The 22664-nt window shown below is 44.0% G+C and overlaps 2 protein-coding genes across 2 annotated transcripts; one reads left to right on the top strand and one right to left on the bottom strand.

Annotated features, from left to right (window-relative positions):
* Positions 1–2098: 2098 nt before the first annotated feature.
* On the top strand, positions 2099–11264 carry ch25hl3 (cholesterol 25-hydroxylase like 3). Its single transcript, XM_020636375.3, has 2 exons — positions 2099–3056; positions 6087–11264. Exons 1-2 carry the CDS (start codon positions 2623–2625, stop codon positions 6436–6438), a joined length of 786 nt encoding a protein of 261 aa, XP_020492031.1. The 5' UTR covers positions 2099–2622; the 3' UTR covers positions 6439–11264.
* Positions 11265–16231: 4967 nt separating this feature from the next.
* bmp10 (bone morphogenetic protein 10) lies at positions 16232–19168 on the bottom strand. Its single transcript, XM_020636323.2, has 2 exons — positions 18318–19168; positions 16232–17712 (listed from the first exon to the last, which is right to left on the bottom strand). The coding sequence occupies exons 1-2, from the start codon at positions 18724–18726 to the stop codon at positions 16637–16639; spliced, it is 1485 nt and encodes a 494-aa protein (XP_020491979.1). The 5' UTR covers positions 18727–19168; the 3' UTR covers positions 16232–16636.
* Positions 19169–22664: the final 3496 nt, after the last annotated feature.

Genomic DNA, 22664 nt, shown 5'->3' on the forward strand with positions numbered 1-22664 from the left:
ATAAAAGACATTAACAATAACATGAAATATTTTTACAGTGTATTTCTATGAAACATTAAGTGTATTTTGTCTCAGTTCTCAGTCTCTCTCTCTCTTTCTCCCTGGTTTCTGACTCTATCCACTGTCCTCTCCAAATGAAGGCACAAAAAGCCCCTCAGTTAATGACTTGGTTTGAACTGTTGCACAATAAGTCACGTCGCCCTTTTGGCCTGCGCTCAGGATGTTCAAGTTGGCCCCCAGCTCACAAAGTGTGAGTACAGACAATAAGACCCAGCTGTTCATCTATTCACCACATCTGCCCCATGTCACTTATAGGATCCTCTGGGAAGTGACTGTAATAATGTATAAGGACCTGTTTACAATGTAAATAAAGGTCTACTGTTGTTTATGTGATGAGACACACAGTGCGCTTACATAAAGGGACCAACCAATCAGTATTCATTCTCTGAATAAAGGATAAGAAGAGAAATCTGAGCTGTAGAAAAGTTACACACAGAAGGTGATGACTCTGAAACAAACTGCGTGATTGTGTAATTACTTGAAATATCTGACTCTATGGATAGAGGGTTTATTATATTGAAACGTGCTTCAGTACGATTTTAATGACCATTCATCACAACAGACCAGGGGTCTCATTTATAAAAGAGTGCGTAGAATCCATACTAAAAGTGTATGTGGGCCAAAAACCCGGAAATGGCGTACGCACAAAATGATTCAGAGTTATAAAACCATTCGTACGCACACCTGCACGCAATGTTCCCTTTATAAATCACGATCCACCTGGAAATGAGCGCACGTAGATTAGTCCCATGTTCCGCCCTCTACACACCCACAATCTACCATGAACGGTCAATGCAAAGCAGCTTGTGAATGAAAATGCATACAAACGAGGGGGCAGAGCTAAGGTTTAGGCAAAGAAACAAAACTTTCTGACTGGGAGTTTTGTTAATGAAGTGAAGGATATAATAGACATATCGGTAGTTTTTTGCAGCAGGAGGATCACAAACTTTACAAAAATCAGAGAATGACAGCACGTCGCTGCTGCATTTACCCTGTCCTATGTGCCAAAACATCCAGCGTTCATCATTACACAAAAGTATATCTACAATGTTTACATGTTTACAGGACCCACACTGACTTCTACATATTGTCAGAGTGCTCACGTCAGTCAGCAGGCTCCCTCACTCTATCATATTAGTAATCAAAAGTTTGATCAATGAACAAAAACGTTTGATTGTTGGCCCTTTTTTTCGTGGTAAACTCTGTCTGCTCTGTGACTAATTATGAGGATATATATGCTTAATGATCCTGTCTGAGATGACCTGACTTAATGTCCACACGTGAATTATTTACAGAATAAATACATGCAGCTGATGAAGATGTGCTGAGTCTGGTGGAGGCGAAATCAGTGAAGCCATCGCCGTGTCTCTGTGCGTCTTGACGCAGGCATCTTTCTTAAAACTAAAAACCAAACTTGATGATAAATGCACGATATTGAAAGATATTAATGAAAACTGGAGGCTCTATGGTCTTTGTGTTAGTCTAATGTTGAACTCTACATCAGTGATTACATTAGTGTACAAGTCCAGTCCTCTGAGGTCCGTCCGGGATAATGAAGGCGAGACAGCGCTGATGCAATATGTATGAGGTGGACTTATATTTTTTTGTTTTTATTTGTTTATATTGTCATAATAAAGTGACTTATTGGAAACGGCTCACTACATGTGCAATTATAGCCTAAAAAAACAATCAGTTTGAATGATTATGATGATGTGGATCTGTCAGTAAATTTTGATATTTAGTGAAATAAAATGTGGAAGAGACATCAATATGTTCTGCAGGCTTCAATTCACCACTTCACCGTCTGTGTCGCCAATTTCCCATGCCTCCAAAACGAACGTACGCCTGGGTCAGAGTTTGCTTACCGGTGCGCACATTTTACCGTCAGGTTTGTTTTTATAGATCACAGACTTTGCGTGAGAAAAGGCGTATGCCAGTTTCAGACAGCGTTTTGTGCGTACGCAACGGTTATAAATACGACCCCTGATCCTGTTCTGTCTTGCCTTAGGTTGTCTTTCTTCTTGGAAAATACCCAGAATGAGATAAACCTGATCTTAATCTGAGTAAGCATATGCACCGAGGCGAGCTGTGTAATTTTATCAGCGATGATTGAAAAAAGATCCTGGTCCTGTGACGTGACAGCACCCTCACAGGAATCCCCTGAATTCCCAGACGCCACCTTTTGTAGGTGGTTCAAGTGCGCCATGGATGATTATTGCTTCACCTACTGTGTAACGAAGCCCTCCAACATAGAAGAAATAAGAGACTTTAATAGGCATTGTACGTTTTGTGAACATGACGGCCCCTCCTCCCCTAAAAAGAAGAAGTGAAGGGGGAAAGTCTCTGCAGTCCGACTCCACTCCTGGAAGAAGTGGGGCAGCAGCCGAGGAAAAACACCTAAACCACATTTTCCTACAACTAATGGAAGCGAGATTATCCAGAAAAGATCCTAAACTCGTTGTTTTTTATGCAGGTAAAGCTAAAAATTAAATAAGTGGACATCAAACTACTGCATGTTTGGAGGAGTTTGTGATGTAAGAGGTCGCTGCAGAAGAAAGTGTGATGAATGAACCCTCCGCGGCGCATGGAGGAGAGCCTCTCCTGCAGGAGACATGGGAGTGTGTGAGAGCAGCTCAGGAGGAGATCCTGCTCTCTCCGTACCTGCCTGCGTCCTGCGCCTTTCTCATCCACGTCCTCCTCTGCGCACCTTTCCTGGCGCTGGACGCGCTGGGCAGCGTCAGTCTGCGGGTCCGGTCGTGGAGGATCGCCGCCGGCTCCGGTCCGCCGCCGTCCCTCCGTCAGTGGGGTGACTGCTTTTGGAGGGTGCTGTCCAGATACCTGGGCACCGTCCTCCCCGCCACCGCCGTGTTCCAGACCCTGAGGAGCCCCACGGTGCCGGAGCTGGCTCCGTCCTGCTGGCAGCTCTTCGTGGAGGTCTTTGCGTGCTGTCTGCTTTTTGACACGCTCTTCTTCATCTGGCACCTCTCCATGCACAGGTGAGCAGCATGCACAGGTTATGATCTGAACCATCCCGTCCACTGATTGGCTTATTGTTGAGTTTTAGTTCTCAAGTTGTGGAGACTTTCTCACGCTGCAGAAAATAGAAACTTTAAAGAGACTCTAGCTTCTGATCAAATAGTTTAATATTATCAGATAAGACTTTATAAAGAGCCATTATTAGCACATACTGATGATGCTAATTTAATTGTCTGCTCACCTCACCTGCATGTAAGAACAGAATACGGCTCTACACTTCACCACACTATCAGTGTTACTACTCAGATTTAACAGACCATAAAAAATAATTAGAGAAATTAGAGTGGTGTCAAGGGGTCATTCTGGGGAAAAAATGGACGATTGGTGCATTGTGAAACATTCTTTAATCAAAGGCAGAATGTGTATTATTTCTCGTTCAGTCTGAAAGTCTGAGTAGTCCTCAGTTAAATCATGCAAATTTCCCAATTGCTCATTTTTTTGTAGCTTTTTTTCAGAGTTACATACTGCTCCTTTAGTGATTCAATGTCAAAAACCTAAATATCCCATAATGCAACCAATTCACTCTTCTTCAGAAAGCTGTGCCTGGTAAATGTTCAAATCAGAGCCTTTCCATTCTTTAAGTATGATTTACGTCCCCCCCCCCCCACCCCTTAGTTTGAATCTCTGACAATAATGTTTTGGTCTTGGGCTCTCTCAGATTATTCTAAAATGTTGGTACACAAACTTTTAAACTGAGATCAAACGTTGATATCAGACCTTTCATGTTCTTTAAAGGCAGAATGTGTGACATGTTCCACATAAATAAATCATAAATCCAGTCTATCCTGTGTAAATCTCTCTGAGTCATGGCTGTCTACAATGAGTGAGAAGCTCGAGTCCCACTGGCTGTGTTGTTGTTAGAGCCGTGTTTACATGGACGGGACGGCCGGCTCCTCCCCTTGTGTATAAAAGCTGTTTTAGTCAAGAACTAGAGAGAAGAAGAAGAACATACTCACTGATTATTTGATCACGCTCATTCTGTGTAATGAGGGTAGCAGAGAGAATCACTCCCATGATTCCCCACCAATCTCAACATCATGTTTTTGTTATTGTTTTGATTGAGCGCCCCCCTGGTGGTGGAGTTTACTTACTGTGCTTTTAATGGAAAAAATAATGATGTATTTCATCAACCATTGATATGCTACACTCTCTCACTCCTTGTGGAAAACCATCAGCGTGAGCAGCTCATGCTGAACAGATGAGTCGATGTGAACAGCTGTGTGGTCCACATGTGTGCAAAGTTTTGATTGAAGTTTTGGGACTTTTACTTTATTCTGGATTCATAAAGGGGTCAAGTAAAGGGATATTTTTCTTTTCTTAAAATATGTGTGTGTGGGTTTAAGTTACTCTGGGGACATTGACGGGAAATTGACAAGCAGCCAAACACATCCTTCTTCTAACTTCAGATTCTGCTCCTGAATGCTCTGGATTTGTTTGGACCAGAGAAGGTAGGCGCTTTTAAGACACACCCACACGGCCGTTTTGGACGCCCCTCAGTTTTCCTGATATGAGAGCAGTTATCAGGTCAACAGGTGTTGCAGTGATGGAAGTGGGCGAGAGAACTGTTTCAGATAGAAGTGATTGTACCCGACCTAAAAAGCCTCTGCATGTTTCTAATAAGCTCCACGAGCAGAAACGTGCTCAAACTAGGATCAATATTGGAGATGCTTTTGAAAAATGGAGAGAGGTTAGAACACAGAAAGGTTTACAGACCGATGCAGAGCTGGATAAACACTGAAGCTTCAGAGTCCACCACATGGTGACCTGTGTGAGCATCCACTCTAGAGAGGAGAGGGGGGAGACAGTCTCTCTACAATGTTTAGAATTTAGACTGCAGTACCCATTTTAGGACCCCCACTAGGGGTCAGAGTTACATATTGCTCCTGTAAATCCTTAGGGATTAAATCTCAAAAACCTAAATATCCCATCATGCAACTAATTCACATCTTTCTTTAGAAAGCTGTGCCTCTTTGTGACAGTGACTTATCTGTTCTGAAAAAGTGATTCAGTGTCCAGTCTGAGGTAATCCTTATGACTTCCCTTATTGATGTTTTCACACATGCAGACAAAACGCCTGAGGACTTTCAGAAACATTTTCAGTGTGAGCTTCATGTGTGAAGTTCAAACGAAAGGCCATTCCCCCTGACTTTCCCTTTCACATTTTTCAGCCCTTTAGTAACATTTCCAGTGAATGTCAGTGATACATGTGTGAATGCAGCAGGAAATACACTCTACAAGTACTCACCACAAGTGAGTGGTTAGGGGTGACGACGCCAGCAGTGTGTGACTGGTACAATTTTGTACATATCATGAAGCTGCTTCATTTCCTGCTGTCCAGTACGTCCAGTCCTGTGCCCCGGCTGAAGGGAAAACTTCACGCTGCTAAGGAAATGTGTGAAGAATAACTCATACAAATGTTCAGTGTACGGCTGCCCTGAATTCTTCTAGAAACTTTCAGGAGAGCATGTGTGAAAACATTTCTTGACATCATGAAGTTCAGGTATAGTGATTTTCCTGAGCTCAGTGAGCCTAGGAGTCCTGACGGCTTTTATTAAAGTTGATTTTATTGTTAGTAGCAGCAAGAGCAATGAAGTAGCGTTAGTGCTTGCAGAAATTGTAAAATTCACTTTTTAAACTCCAATAGACACAGTTGTTCGTATCTCAACCGGAAGGTCGAGGGTTTGATCCCCAGCTCCTGCAGCCACATGTCCAATGTGTCCTTGGGCAAGACACTAAACCCCCAGTTGTTCCCGCTGCTTCATCGGTGGTGTATGAATGGATGAGTTAATACTGATGGACTCTTTACACAGCAACCTCTACCATCAGTGTGTAAATGTGTAGATGTGACCTGCAGTGTAAAAGAGCTTTGAGGAGTCAGAAGACTAGAAAAGAACGATGCAAGTCCATTTATATTTACTGTGATTTAAAGAAACGAGAAATTGATTTCCCATCATAGTAACTGAGGCCGCTTGTTGTGTGTTTCTCCTCAGGGTCCCCTGGCTGTACAGAAACATCCACCAGCCACACCACCACCACCACATACCTTTCGCTCTGGCAGCTCAGGACAGCAGCTCGGCCGAGCTCCTGTCTCTGCTGCTGCTGGCTCTGAGTAGCGCCTGGGTACTGGGCTGCCACCCTCTGAGCGAAGTCTTCTTCCACCTCATCAACACCTGGCTGGCAGTGGAGGACCACTGTGGCTACGACATGCCCTGGTCTCTGCGCAGACTGCTGCCCTGTCTGGGAGGAGCGCCCCACCACCAAGCCCACCACAGTGTCAACAGTGGCAACTACGCCCCCTACTTCACCCACTGGGACCACCTCTTTGGCACACACCTGTCATAAGATGAGTTTGGGTCAAGAGTGATAAGCACCGTGGGGAATTTGTCTGAACGTGACTAAGGCACATTGATTGGATTGAGATCTGTGATCGCACAAAGTGCACAAAGTTTAAAACAAATCAAATACTGTCTTGCTGAACTTTAAGGGATCAAGAGATTGTCAGATTTGTCATATTTTAAATCAATCCATCCATCCATTATGCATACCGCTTTTCCTATTTGGGGTCGCGGTGGGCTGGAGCCGACCCCAGCTGTCTTTGGGCAAGAGGCGGGGTTACACCCTGGACTGTTCATTAGCCAATCACAGGGCTGACATTGACAAGCATGTCTTTGGACTGTTGGAGGAAGCCGGAGTACCCGGAGAGAACCCACACATGCACGAGGAGAACATGCAGACTCCTCACAGAGAGACTCCTGTCAGACGGGGATTCAAACCAGGAACCTCCTCACTGTGAGGGGACAGAGCTAACCACTGCAGTACCATGCAGCCCAATCAAATGACTGAAAAATGTATAACTGTACCTACAAACTGTATGCGTCTTGTTACTGGATGATCTCCTTTTCCAATGACATTTTTTGTGACCATGTGAATCCTTTTGAACACTCATAATCTCCAGCTGTTCTCCAGAAAGTGAATGCAGTACGAGATGAGAAGAGCACAACGATGCACACAAAGAGACACACAAAGAGATCCCAAATTCCTGAGCTAATGTGAAACTGATGGGTGTGTCTTTGGATGAATCTAAACGTGTGTCTTGTACGTAGGTGTAAGGTAGAAAATGTGATTTTGATGGATGTTGAGCATAAGAGGAGAAAGGAAACGTGAAGTTAAAGGGGGGTTTCTGCATAGAGCTGAAATTAGCTAGCATTAGATGAAGATACTTTTGGACCCCCTGTGTCCACCTAGCGTGGAGCCAGTAGAGAGCGTTTGCAGCAGGCTTTTCCAACTGTACTTTTTCCCCCGTATTTTTGTCTCCTACGGATCGTGCACTGTACCTACATCCTGGTTGCGTGTCCAGTCAAAGCAGGAGGGCAAGCATCGTCCCTTTGATGCTCGTTGTGCAGGAGAAAAAAACAATCTCAAATGTACTTGCTTTTCAACCACACTTAACGCGTAGACAACGGGCTGCGTCATGAAAGTAAATGTTCACATCCTTCCCTTTGTATAACACTGTGTTACTGGAGGATTCCTCTAGAGGGTGCACCACATAAATCAGACAACATAAAACACCAGAGTAGAGATTCTGGATTTTGCATGGTGCTCGAGACGTTAGTATAGACAGTGCGGTTGCACCAGGGCCCATGGCTCGTGGGGGCCTGTGGAGAGGAAGGACTGCCGGGCCCCTTAAATGTTGAGATACCCTTCAACTAAACGGATGGTTTGTTTTTTGTGCGTTACAGTCAGTCAAAATCTATAACACAATTACATGCTTATTCTACATACACTAGAAACAAACTATATATATTAAAACGATTCGATTAAATTAATAATTTCCCAACTGTCTTAGTTATTTTTCATCATATCCTAATATGCAGTGATGATTGCTGGGTAATATGTTGTCATGTTGTACAAAAGGCAGTCAAACCCGCGATGGATAATTGCTGCACGCACCTGAAAGTCTGAGCGAGCGGGCGCGCTGGATATTCAGAGCTGGAACGCGCAGCAGAAGGAAGGAGAGCCCAATTATAAAACTCAAGTACCAGTAGAGGTGTGTGTGCGTCCTAGAGACCTGTAAGTTGTGTGATATAAGTTATAAGTACAGTCAGGGGCGTCGTAGTGGGGGGAAAAGTGGGACTGACAACCCAGGGCCCAGTAGTGAGGGGGGCCCTTCATGGGCCTGAAATAAAAATGTACTTCTTATTTGGCTTTTTTCTCTAAGTTATAACCACAATAAGATCACTAAAATTGTCTGAATAAATAAACAAACATTCAGAATTCCTTTCTGGAAAAAATGTGGAGTCTGTCTCAAAGGCCCCTTTCCCCCCCTTCTGAATGCGCAGAATGGTTTAGTCCTCCCACCACCTCTCGACTGGATTGATCTGGTGCACATCTCCGAGCGGACAGAGCAATTCAAAATGCTTTTCCATCATACAAGTGGAGGTCAAAAACAACAGGAGAGAAAGAAACAGGAGGAGAGGGCAGCAGAGCTCCCCACATTAGACTCTTTTGGGTCCACAAACAGCCACAAGCCCCACAGCTGACCCCCTGCCCCTTCCTAGCAGCAACGCAGCAGTTCGGCCCGTGCTTCAACAGCCACATTAGGAGGACAGAAGCTATAACGTTAGCCCTTAATAATCATGATATTAGACCAGATACACATTTCAAGACAAGTTATACATGCATTTTGTAACAATCAAACACATTGTTGCTAAATGTATAGTCTAATTGTGTGTCTGCATGGTGCAATGTAAACAAACATGACATAGTTGCCAGAGGTGTAAAGTAAGGAATTACATTTACATTTACGTTACTGTAATTACCTGTAACTTAGGCAACTTAAGTAGGTTTTCTGTTAAGTATTGTAATTCGCTACATTTTAAATCACATCCGTTACTGAGTAAAAAAAATAGGCCTGCTATGAATGATTTTCCCTCACTGGAGGGACGAGAGGGAGAGAGAGAGACAGAGAGAGAAAGAGAGAGAGAGAGAGAGAGAGACAGAGAGAGAGAGGGAGAGAGAGAGACAGAGAGAGTGAGAGAGGGAGAGAGAGAGAGAGAGAGAGGCAGAGAGAGAGAGAGACAGACAGAGAGAGAGACAGAGAGAGAGAGAGAGAGACAGAGAGAGACAGAGAGAGAGAGACAGAGAGAGAGAGAGGGAGAGAGAGAGACAGAGAGAGAGAGACAGAGAGAGAGACAGAGAGAGAGGGAGAGAGAGAGAGGGAGAGAGGAGAGAGAGACAGAGAGTGCCACTTCAGTTAGTGCAGAGTGGATAAGCTCCTCCACTACAGTGGGTCTACCTGCTGAAGGTGTTTATAAACTGAAGTCTCATTTTCTAAAGTCCAAGATGATTTAAATAAGTTGGCTGTGGTTCTTACTCTTGGGCAAAGAAGATGTGTGAAAATATCTCAGATGTGTGAAAATAAATACTTCAAACCAAACAGACTCAGTTAGAAGCTTCAGTAGCTAATAGGTAATCAAACAGTGACTAAACATCTAATATTTAAGCTCATAAAGGCTCATTTTAAAACAATACATGGATTGTCTTTCATCTCAGGTTAATCAGCCTTTGAGGCTGTCTTTGAGACTAACCAGCCTCAGAATAATAAAACTAAAAACACTAAAATACTCTTTACACTTTTTATGATTGAGACAAAGATCCTTATAGTATTTTCTTAAATAGTTTAAAGGCTTAATATGCGATTTTTCACACTTAAATGTAATAGTACATCCTCTGAAAAGTATATCCTCTGAAAATAACTGTGAGTCATGACTGTCTACAATGGGTGTAACACCCGAGTCCCACTGTCTGTGATGCTATCCGAGTTTTCCGAGTCCTATCTTCAGTTTGTTTACATCGCCGGGACGGCCGGCTGACTCCTCTCCTCATGTATAAAAGTTGTTTAATTGAGGGACTAGAGAAAAGAAGAATAACATACTGTACTCACTGCTTAACTGTGTTTCTAGATCACGCTCATTTCAGGTAAATTTACATGCAGTGTGAAGATACGAGCATAATAAAGATCGCTAACATTAGCATGCTAACACAACAATGCAGCGCAAGTTGTTTTGGTTTCATGCTGGTGCTCAAGGGTGACATCTGCTGGATCAAAAAAAATCACATATAAAGCCTTTAAACATTTCCCTTCATAAAACAGCTGATTACTTGAACATATAATCCTTGATTATTTATTCATCATTATGTATATTTTGTTTTTGTTAATGGGGTAGAAAAGAAAATGTTTATCTGAAAAGATAGCTCTTTGTAAAGATTGGCCTTTTATTAAAAAAAACTTTGAGATTAATATCCTCTCGTCCTTTTTTCACAACACACGAGAGATGTGTTGTTAAAAAAAGTAACTAAGTAACTTTTACTTAAAGTACATTTTAAACAAGTTACTTTTTACTTTTACTTTGAGTACATTTTTAAACTGGTACTTTTACTTGTACTTAAGTAAAATTTTATCAAAGTAACAGTACTTATATATTAGTACTCTTTACACCTCTGATAGTTGCAGACTTCATCTGTTACCTTTTCTTCTAAACTTTCCTCCATAGTTGTATCTGTTCTCTGTTTTCGCCGATGTTTTTCTAATCAGGTCTCAATGCCATGAGAACTCTACACTGCTCCTAGTGGTTATATGCATATTGCATCTCGCGGACATGTAGCATTATTTTTTTCTGCGGACGTGCACAACCAACGCTCTAAAATCACTGCAGGATACGCAAAGCTGATGTGATGTGTACGCGTAGTTAAAAGTACTTCTGGAGTACTTCAATATTATAGCGTTTTTTTTTTCTCCTTTTACCCCCCTGCAGCCAGGCGGATTAGCTTAGCACAAAGACTGAAACGCCTCCTTCAGCAGACGCTCCTGGAGGTGAATAAAGTTACCTACTCAAGTTAAACAAACGAGAAACTGTTTAATCTTTTCAATCGGTCAGCTGCGCCAGGTCCTCTGAGGTGGATCCAGCTCCCTCCCTGTTGCCGGTCTTTATGCTAAGCTAAGTTAAAGTGGCCGCTGAGACAGTGCAAACATGAGAGTGGTATCGAGCCTCACATCTGTTCAGGGAAGCAAATACATTTCAAAACTGTTTGTTTCATGAAACACAATGAGAAGATAAACTGTGTTTATTTGTAAATGTTTGAAGTTGGGTTAAAGTTTTTGTACCACGTATTCTTGACGTGTGTTTTCTTAAAGAGCTGTGTAAATCAATGCCTTATTTGGTCGTTTACCTGTGATTGTTAAGTCCTTTTTTTTATGAATCACTATTTCTTCACTAATGGTCGTACAAACACTCAGCTCCTCCTCCTCCTGCTGCTGCTGTGATTAGTGATCCGCCTCCCCCGGGCCAGCCCCATGTTCTCCACAGAGAGGGTCCACAGGGATCTGCAGCCGACAATGAAAACCACATGTGAAGGGATGAGAAGACCTTCAGTTGTTTGCACTTATCATTTTAATCACTATTCACTGACGAGGTATTTGTCATCAACGCGGTTTTAATCGAGTTAACCCGACTTCCGTTATGTCCCTCTGTTCTCGAGAGGCTGCGGGGGGGTGTTCCAAACAGGATTTGTTGCTCTCTCTGCTTTTCACATGCGGGTAGAAGAACAAAGAGCAAGAATTGCTCCGACCTCCAACACTTCACCATGGCGAAATGAGCGACAGCAGGTTTATACAGAACAGTGCTGTGTCCTTTAGAGCAGGGGTTCCCAAACTTTTCATCCCCCAAAATAACGATGCAAGAGACCCCGGGACCCCTTCTGTCCCTGAAAGTGGTTAAAGCATAACGGTGCACACAGCAGTACGCACTAATGGGCCAATCCAAACATCGACATTAGAACAACAATAAAAACAATATAGCAGCCTTCAACTAATTGAACAACATTTTTGTATGTAATTTCAAAATAAAAGGTAAAATATGTCATTTCAAGTAATTTCCAGTTTGCATTTGTTTTTGGAAGGCAACTCACGACCCCCCTCCCAGTGTCTCGCGACCCCCACTTTGGGAACCACTGCTTTAGACCTTCAGACCCTAAGATATAAATATGTTGTCTCTCTATGTCAGGTGTGACAGTTTAACAGTAATCGCCTGGACTTTCACTGACTAATTCTGCCGAGAAATCCCTCAGAGGGTAATGTTACTTGGCTTGCAAAAGCGTGTGAACTACTCCAGACATCTGCTTTTCATTATTGGCTCCTTTTTTGATATTTCGCAACCTCTGAGTCAAAAAGAAACTACTTTTCTAAGTTTCTGTTTATGGTCATAAAATAATAAGAGTTTGGCGACTCAAATGTTTCATGGGGGGGGGGGGGGGGGGGGGGGGGGGTTGACAAAGAGTGAGAGATGAGTTCTGGGTGGTTGTTGTTTTTTTCTCGACGAGATGTACCGATAAGCACGTGACCCAAAACGGAAACAATCAGCCGCTATTACAGCTTCAGGAGCGAGTCACGCTGTTGAGGATGACACACTGAAACACACGTTCGCAGCGTGACACACATCCAGGTCTGGTGGCGGCTGACGTCAAGGAGGCAGGGCACGAGTGCGATGCAGGACGTCGTCTGGATATCTCTGTACATTTTGAACTGTTTGGATTGTTTACTTGTTGTGAGGTGTACGCCTAAAGGAATCACGTAGGCTTGACTTCTCTTCCAAACTTCCTAAAAAAAACAACAGGAATCCTGAAATCACTGAAAGAGACAAAGTGTCACAGAGCGTCCTCCACCCGCTCCTCTTCAGCGCTAATGAACACTTCCCTTTTCATCATATTCTCTGATAGTTTCCGCTCGTTTGACAAAGACCAGATTCTCATTTCCTCCACTGTTCTGTAAATATTCAATTAGTGAGCCGCTCTTCTCCCTGTAACAGGCTGCTGAGATTCTTGACCCCTGCTCTTGTAACCATTTATAGACGACCTCTGTTCTCATCTCACACCAGAGGTCAGCCAGCGAGGCTTGTTTTTTGAGGACGTGTGAACAGACAACGTTACCATCCTACAGGCCTCCTGACCTGTTGTGACAACATACTGCTTCAATGCAATTCTAATACAATTCACTTAGCAGACGCTTTTATCCAAAGCGACATACATCAGAGAGTATGTACAACACAAGCAAGGATCTAGAAAAAAGGGAACAATGTCAGTAAGAGCAAACGATCAGCTTTGAGTCCGATTGGACACACAGGTGCTGACAGGAAGTGACCAGAGGCAAAGCACAACACTGATGGCAGTTCTTGAGAGCTCTAATCAGTATAGAAACCATCTTATAAGTCATCGTTATCAAACAAAAACCATCGTCATTACCATCATCATCATCAATAATATGGAGACCATCATCATTTAGTTAGTAGGTATTCATGAAAGAGCTGGGTCTTTAGCTTTTTCTTAAAGGTGCAGAGGGACTCTACAGATCAAATGGAGTTTGGAAGTTCATTCCACCACTGGGGGATGACAGAGAAGAAGAGTCTAGTCAGTGTCTTAGGACCCTGTTGTGAAGGTTGGATCAGACACCTTTCATTTGCAGAGCGTAGTGGGCGTATATTTTCAATTATTTGTTACCGACTGTTATAACTGTAACCAAATCAGCAAATCAGCAAATCAACTGCTTGGGGCCCAGACCAGTAGGGGGCTCCCTGAGGGCTCACAAACTTTAAACCACAGCAGCGGCCCAAAAATTACAGTAGAAAACCTCCCTAAGGGGGCCCCATTTAAAAGCATTCACTCTTGTTGCCTTGCAAAGCGTTGCATGCATCGCTGGTTTGAAAACCAAAATCTGTCAATGGAAGTCAACCATGAAAAACAAACAGGAATTATCCATCTATAGGAGAGAAAAAAATAACGGTAAAATACTGTAGGGGGAAGGGAGGTATGCTTCTGGACAATTACAGACATTATGGTGATAAATGCAGGTTGTAGGGCCCCCAATTATTTTATACCTGTGGCCCCAACAAGACTCTAGAATTGCCACTGTCGAGTACACTTGGATCGTGTCCAATACCACCTCTTCAAGTGGACTAGGGCACAGTACCCGAGTACAGGAGTTGTATTCACACTGATCAAATGAACTGGACTTTGGGGTGGAGCGTACTATGGTCCAGGCCTTTTTAAAAAAAAAAAAAAGTTCAACATTTTCAGGAAAAAATTTCGGCTTCAAAAAAGTTGAACATTTTGATGAATACTTTTATCTGAAAGTCTTATGTATCAAAGGACTCTGGATGAACCGCATCTTTATTAAGTTTATTCATAAAAAGGGTGGTGACGGTCTTATCAACAAAGACGTTGTGGTAGAAGTAAAACATTTCAAAGCATGAATCCGATCTGAATCATTTATTTACACCTTTAGTGTGCGTTGGTACAGGAAAAAGAACAACAACAACAGTATCCACAACATTCATGGTAAATCTGTGAGAACAGGCAGAGATAATGGAGTCTAAATCTTTTGTTCACATTTTCTCTTAATGAACAGGTTTTCAATCACAGCTGTCTGCATCTGCTAGCTGTCAGTATGCGCAGCAGGCCATCCATTTTGTTCATTTTGTTCATTAGTAGGCCTTCCTCTCAGTTTCCCATGGGTCTTTGTTTGTGTTGTCATGAATGACCTATGACCTGTGAGCTGATACTGTCCGACTAAAGTATCTGAACACCAACGATGTCTTGTCAGGAAGCTTCTTCCTCCAGTCATCGAATGGAAAGTTGGCAGACAAAGATGCATTGGGTGATAATTATTATTAATTGAGAAAATACAACACATGGAGTAAAGCTCTCAATGTTCATCTTGACACAAAATGAGAGTTTAACTGACACATGGCGTTCACTTTCTTAAACAACAAGGAGGGGTTTTTGGATGCAACCATGTGGATTTTTCAATTTAAAGGGGACATATTCTGAAGAATCCACTTCTACAGTGTTTTTGAACATATATTTGTGTAACCTGAGTGTCTACTGATCCACAAAATGTGAAATAAACCCATCCAGTCCTTTGTTTGTGGTCTGCGTCTTACAAAACAGAGAAAAATGCTCTGTTTCAAGTGTGCTCTTCTAGTGATGTCACAGAGGGATTCTGGGGAAAAAAAATCGCTGAGATTCTTGACCCCTGCTCTTGTAATCCCCTCCCTTGGTATCTTCACCCAGATCTAAACTTTTGCACAGTGAAGGATAGTGAAGGAGTGAAGTCTACGGGGAAAACGCAGAGGGGGTCATTGCATTTAAAGAGACACACACACCAAAACGGAACGTTCTGAGAGAGCTGGTTTATACAGGGTCCTCTGGTGCTTGATTCATGTTATATTTTGACCAAAGCACAGCACAGATGTTACATTTAGAACACAGGGGACTATTTGAAAAGGTGGAGAAGAGAAATAATATGTCCTCTTTAAGATTAATTAATTGTTTGTATTGATTTGAAAATGACCCTTTCTCTTCCCAACAAAACACATTTGCTCAAAACCGGCTCCACTCTGAGTAACTTGCACATTTACATACATAGTAATCTGTTGTAAAAAATAATAAATTAGAACAATAAATAGTCTTTTATTCGACACAAGCAGCAGAGGTATCACTAGACTTTTAACAAAAGTAACTGTATCTGTATTTCCCTGTGTATCAACAAAGGGGGTCCCACTTAACGCTCTTCAGATATGAACTGTCCAAAAAGGCAATCTTTAGCATGAAGGGATGGATGAGGAGTTGTAGATATGTTAGGGTTAGGGTGTTATTTCAGTGTTCATGTTACCTGGAGGACTACTGCACCCCTTGTCCTGTCCAACTTACTCATTGCATCACCCCAAGAAGAGCATCCAGTTCGCTGAGCCTGGGTGGTGGCATACATGTTTCTCAACCCCCCACACCTCGCTATCACTGTAGCCCGGGGGGAGGGGGAGTGGAAAAGAGGCATGTGAAGTGGGAAACAGAGTTTGGATAGATAACCCTGCCACCAGGACCCCCGAAAACAGCGCCTACGTATCAGGAGGCTGCAGGAGAATTTGTGTCTTGTCAGGTCGCCTCGGAGAGGTCATGTCACTGCACCAGGACGCATGAAGTGCTGATTAATGTTTGCATCAAGTGGAGGAGGCCAGAGATAAGTGGGAGGAAGACAGATGTCGGGGGGGGGGGGGGGGGGGGGGGGAGAGAGTGGGAGGGGGATAACTCGCCCGCTGGTTCCCACCAGGCTGCACGTGCTGTAGGATGTGAGTAGTGGTTAGGTCCTTTGGGAACTCTTGTGCTTTATTATCCTTGAAGGTATGAGGACATACCTCGGCGTCGCTAGTCTCTTCACTGCCAGAATGATGGTGGCTGATATTTGTGGCCTCGAGAGAAGCAGTACTTGTTCCTCTTCTGCGGTTGAATCATGAATCTCATTTAGTGGCACATACTTTCATGTGCGGTTCATGTGTACTTCCAATCTGACCGAGGAACTCTTACAAATACCTGGAAAGAGGAAATAAGCCAAAACTGTTTTCAGGTTTTAACGACATAGGAATACTTGTAAGTTCAGTTTTCTTTCCTCTTAACGTAAGACTTAAAGAGTTGCACTTCCTGAAAGCATCGACTATCTGCAGCCACACTCCGCCACCACCATGCCTTCAAACTTGTACTTGTAGGTGACCACCCCTGTGTCGTCCAGGTACAGCATGGAAATGGGGTCCAGCTTGGTGGGAACGCAACATGCCCGCGCTGCCTTCTGAGGACTGTTGATATTAACCAGCGTCTGGACAATGGCGTGCTTGGTGGGCGTGACGTGCTTAGTGAGCGGGAAGGAACAGACGCCACTGCACTCGAAGGCGTCATAACCGGTGGGCGCCAAGATCCAACTGTCCCACCCAATGTCCTTGAACTCCACGTACAGAGATTGCTTCTTGCAGTGGTTCCCCTTTGCGTTCCGACGAATGCGGGATGCCGTGTCGTAGATGAGATTGGAGCGCATTTGGATGAGGTCTTCTTCGTCGGGCTCGGCTTCTTCGTCTTCACCGTTGTCCCGCCCCAGCTCCTCCCACAGCTCGTTCAGGCCAATCCCCAAGTCATTCTCCAGAACCATGTTAGAGGTCTCGTGGTCGATCATCTCGTTCAGCTCTCGTTTGTCGTCGCGGTGATCGCTGCTTTGGTCGTCGGAGAAAACGATCAGAAGAGGTTTGTGCTTTTCACCCGGGCTGGTGTCGATCTTCATGTCTCCTTCAGGCGGATTCTTTTCTGCGTTGCCTTCCGTCAGACCTTCCTTGTCATCCACGGCCATGCTAGCAATTTGCACTTCCAACCGGTGCGTGGTTCCACGGTCAGATTTGCGCCAGCGCTGAACGGCAGCAGTGATGTCGAAAGCCTCCCAGCCGTTATCCGTGCCAAAGACCTGCCGTGAAGCCAGCTCCACTGACTCGATCCTGTCCCCGCCCCCTCTGAAGGCGTCCCCCCTCACAGGGTTCTCATCAGTGACGTTGTCGTCTCTGTCGTGGGACGCCAGTTCAAAAATAGTCACCTTGCGGTCGACCCCCGCGTAGAGATGGCGGTCGGTCTGGACAAGGGTGTAGAGGCGCAGCTCAGCCGCTGTGATGCGTTCATGATGGGGGACTGACACGTTGAAGAGGAGCGGGTGACAGCGGACGCCTCCAACACCCACAGTGCTCGCAGATGAATCTAAGGAAGTGAGAAAAACAGGGTCAAAGTTCACCTACTTTTAATGAGGTTTTCAATTGAATTAAATTAATCCCATCGTACCCCTATTAAGACTTCTATCCGCCCTTTTAACCTTAACTATTATCTGACCTTTGTTTCAAGCTGCACATTTCCAGAGTGTGATATAATCTCGGTTTTTAAAGATTCATTGGGGGCCTTTTGGCCTTTAAAAGATATGACAGCTAAAGAGAGACAGGAGAGAGAGCGGAGGATGACACATACCACAAAGCGACAGGACCTGGAGTTTAATCTGCATTGTATAAATTTACAATGAGAAGTTGAGGGAACATGGCTAAAACTTTGATATTAAAACAAGTTAAATGCTTGAAGCTGCAGTCTACAAAGTTGTACTTTTATACTCAAAGACTATTTTTCTAAGTTTCACGTCTGACATTATTTTGCCATGCGGACCAAAACCCTAACCCTACTCTTAGGGGGAAAGTACAAATTTAATTTAAATGAGTAACGACATAGAAACTGTACCAAAAACAATGCAGCAACTACAAGAAAAAGAAAGTCTTGTCAGTGTCAATGCACAAGATTATTTGTGGAAGAAAAGTTGCTACCTTCGTTCTTGAAGCTGCGGATGATGTTGGCAGTGGGCATTGCAGTGCGGTCGTTAGCAAAACGGTTATAGAGCTCCATCATGTACTCCGGTGGATCCTCTCGGGTGCTTCCAGGTGGCATGGGAGGGGGACCTACACCGGACAGGTTGAACGTCCTCAGAAACTGATCCTTCAGGCTCTCCAGCAGGCTCTGCATGTCCGTGCTGCTGTCCTGCTCCAGCAGCGACGGATCCATGACTCCCCCATGCCCGTCTCCGAGCCCCGGAGCCGGGCGATGCCTCTGGTGGGTGTTGGAAATCGGGTTGCTTTGTCCGCAGATAGGCCCGTGGAGCAGCAGTGTGGAGAACAGCAGGAGCAAAGTCTTGGAGCTGCAGATGGTTCCCAGTTGAGAGACACAAATGCTCGCCATGAGAAAAAAAAAACGATCTGCAGCTTTTCTATTTTGTGTCCCTCGGAGATTATGTGGTCGAACTAGCACAGCAGACAAAATGATTGTGATCTCTAAATCCAAAGGTCAATAACAAGTTGTAAGTTTGTCTGCAGGGTAAGAAAGTTCCTTTAAGGAGACAATAGTGTCGTTGACCCTTCACCGGTCAGATGTGAGCGCTCTTCTGGAGCCTGTAATCCTGTTGCTCTCTTCCAGATCTCACAGCATTTGTCCTCATGCACACCTTTTGATGTCCTGTGAGATACGGCTGCAGTTCCGGTGACAGGGTGGCCGAGGCTTGTCTTTGTCCATCCGAGTCATCTCTGTGGGTCTCCCTCTGTGCTCTGCTCTCTTCTTTCAGTCCCTTATCTATGATATGGTGTGCTCTGCATTGCTTAGTGCTTATGGTCTCTTTGCTGGTGTGTGTGTGTGTGTGTGTGTGTGTGTGTGTGTGTGTGTGTGTGTGTGTGTGTGTGTGTGTGTGTGTGTGTGTGTGTGTGTGTGTGTGTGTGTGTGCGTTTGTGTGCCTGCCTTCAACTTTGTGATGCACATGAGCGTGTTATCTCACAACTTCCTTAATGAGCATTTTGTAAACACTGTCCTGTAGCCTCTTCCTTGTGGAAGTGCTATTTTGTTTGGGTGGGTGCTGCAGGGTTGATATTCTTCATTTGTTTATTCGCCTTGTAAATGGTGGAGTTCTGCAAGCTGCTGTCTAGGCTCCATTGACCGTTTTCTTTTTTCGACATAATACACAGAGTGTCTGTTGATGTTGTTGAGGGAAACAGGATATTTCTGTGAGACATCACTTGTCTAACTGAAATTGAAATGCAATGAGCTGTGAGGCCTTAATGGTCGATGATATAAGATTCTGAGCTGGCTCTCCAGAACAAGTTAAGTTGCTGTTGAGTTGAGTAGTGCAAAATAATTAGTCATGTGCATCACCACCCTGTTGTGCCTGCTGAAACGCTCTGTGTTATGTTCCACTTCTGGGCAGTGACTGAAATGGGTTATCTGATCACAGGACATTTAAAAAGAATCATCAGCCAAACGGTTCAAAACAAGAATATAAGAGGCACGTGCAGAAATCTCCTGAGAATGTCTCCTAACCTTTTTTTTTTGTCAGAGCTGCATCTGCATTGACTTCTCCTGCCAGCTCCCTAAGTAAGATGTCTGTGTGAAGTCAGGGTGAGCACATGTGTGTGAAAGCAGAAGAAAATTGTCAGGAAAATTCACAACAACTGAGCGAGCAGGGGGATGACTTTAATATCATGTGACCAGTTTGTGACGTGGAGCACGAGATGAAGCTGCTTCATACTCTTCTCTGCATAGCCAGTTATTTTCCTCTCATTTGTTGATTCTGTGAATATGTCCTGTTACACATAGATTTGATATAAAGGCAAACAAACTGTTATTACAGTGTTAGACTCTGGAGGTTGTCAGTCATTTTTGATTTCTGCAGCTCCAACATGGTTGTGTTCAAAACCACCTACCACATACTACTATCAAATGTAGTATGTTGTACATACTGCATACGATTGTCGAATGTAGAATGACTGCCGGTCGATGTTAATTATGGAGTAAAGATTGGAATGAGGAAGTAAACAACAGTCCAGCTGACGTCAAACGCTGCTGCAGTGTAGCATCCACTTACAGTCTGAGAAAAGCTGACGATAGATTCATTCAGATTTTCACCATTTAAAGAATCAACAAAGATAACTGGTGGTATCTGTGTGTGGTTTGGTCTGATTGTGATTATTTCCTCTGTTACGATGGACGCTGCTGTCCGTCATTTCATTCTCTGACCTGGCGCTTTGCATTGTGGGAAACAAAACGTGAGGGAGACCGGTCTGATGCATACTGTAAATATTTCAGTACAACATTTTGTGTTCATGGCAGACAATGGATCTCACATTTGTTCACATACTGCATACTGCATTTTGGCCAAATCAGAACATATTACTAGTATAGTGGTACCCGAGAATTCACCAGGTCACATTTGACGGCCATGGAAACACGTCTGTAGTGTGTTTGTACACGCTGAAGCAGACTTTGAGCCGTGACTCACACCGGCTCCCCGACAGATCTGACAAACTGTTCCATTTGTCACCTGAACCCCTCGCTCCACTACACAAGCGTCCTTCATTCCTGAGCTTCTTTGTGTGACCTGCAGATACACTCCTGATTGCGGTGCGTCACAGAGATGGGAAGGAATGAGCTTTTCCTGCCTTTGCCACTCATCTGCCAGGCTGACGGTCGACAGACATCTCTGTTATCTGTCACTGTGTTAAACCGCTGCTGGAACAGACTATCACATCTTCCTGGTGGATGTAGGAAGGCTTGATAGTGTCCTTTTGCAAACACACACACACACACACACACACACACAAAGACACACACGCACACATGGTCTGTATTAAGGACTCAATGATGTAAGAAATCTCCAATCAAGGCCGGAGTTTCTACTTTTGCTTTAAACCTTTTGTACACAAACAGTGTTTCAGTCGCTGAAAACTCTCCGTTAGTAAAACTCCTTCCAGGGTGAAGACGTTCAGAAACTCTGTTTCAGGTGTTTCTGTGTAGACGAGGAGAACAGAGTTTAGTTCTTGTAACATCACGCTGTGCGCCGGTTTCTCCTCCGCTTGGCGTCATCGTGTGGCGCTGTCCCTTTAATTTATGAGATTAGTGCGATGGCAGATGTAACAAAACTAGTGCTGGTGCTAACTTTGCTAACCAGACTTTTTACATGCTCACACATACAGATACAGTTACTCTCCCACTGTGTGGACAAGCAGAGACGTCTGATTGGACGACGGAGGCCATTGCTGCTTTGTATGACACTCTGACCACACAGACCCCGCCCCCAACGTCTGGGGTTTTGGAAAAGACCGGGTTAGACTTCGGGTTGGTGGGATAACTTTGTAAATGAAAATGGTTGTTGCAGAAGAAGGGGGAGAAAATGTTTGCATGTCACTGACTTGGCATGCTCATGACAGCCGTAACAGTGTGGGTTTTTTTGTTTTTTTTTAACAAAGATGTCTTTGAGAACTTAGCAAGTGTGGACGTTCAGGTGTGGACTAGTACTGAGTCTTAAAGATCTGCATATTTTTTGTATTAAAACACATCAAAAACCATGATTCAGACTTCTGGTGTATTGTGCTCATAGACTTTCCAAGGAATCCGTTCTCCAGCTGATCATTTTCAGCTTCAGTGTTTCTTCATTTTCGTTTCTTCAGTGTTTGTCACATATTGGTTAATTTGTAGCAGCCAGTTCACACAGGATTCAGGGTTAGTGGTGTTTGTTCCCCAGACATCGTTCAGCTGTCTGTAGTTGTGCCTTTCCCTTTTTACTCTCTGAAATTGAAACAGGGGGTGCCTGTAGTCTAAAGTGGTTAGTGCATGTGTCCCATGTACAGAGGCTACGACCACCTGACGCCCAGCCTCCACCATCAGACTGTGTCGTCCACACAACCACTGCCATCCTCATTCATGCACGGCCTGCTCCGACCTTCACCTCAGCAGCGAGGAAGTGTGGACAACAGGAACGTGAGGAATACAAAGGAGAAATCCTTCCTGCACCTTATCCTATCTCCACCTATCCCATTTTTCTTTTGTAACATAACAATGAGTACGTTTTTTTTTTAAGCGTCTCAAGATAACACTTGTTGTGAATTGGCGCTATACAAATAAAGGTTGATTGATAGTCCTCCAAGCGGGAATCCGACCTGTGGCTCCTTTTCCCGCATGTCAATCCCAACTCTCTCTCTCTCAACGATTTATGACTCTATCTACTGTCCTGTCTCTAAAATGAAGACATAAAAAGCCCCAAAATAAACCTTAAAACTTAGCACTCCCTGCTTTTCTTTAGCCTCAATATGAAAGATAAATGATGTGCACAGGCTGTTTCAATACTTTGGAGTTTG

Source organism: Labrus bergylta, chromosome 2 (genome assembly GCF_963930695.1).
Source record: "Labrus bergylta chromosome 2, fLabBer1.1, whole genome shotgun sequence".
Lineage (NCBI taxonomy): Eukaryota > Metazoa > Chordata > Actinopteri > Labriformes > Labridae > Labrus > Labrus bergylta.

Excerpts from the sequence above, each read along its gene's own strand:
- ch25hl3 (XM_020636375.3), top strand. The coding sequence starts at position 2,623 with ATGAATGAACCCTCCGCGGCGCATGGAGGAGAGCCTCTCCTGCAGGAG. Across the intron at positions 3,057-6,086 it reads TGGCACCTCTCCATGCACAG|GGTCCCCTGGCTGTACAGAA; the intron begins GTGAGCAGCATG and ends GTTTCTCCTCAG.
- bmp10 (XM_020636323.2), bottom strand. The coding sequence starts at position 18,726 with ATGGCGAGCATTTGTGTCTCTCAACTGGGAACCATCTGCAGCTCCAAG. Across the intron at positions 17,713-18,317 it reads CCGCAGCTTCAAGAACGAAG|ATTCATCTGCGAGCACTGTG; the intron begins GTAGCAACTTTT and ends TCACTTCCTTAG.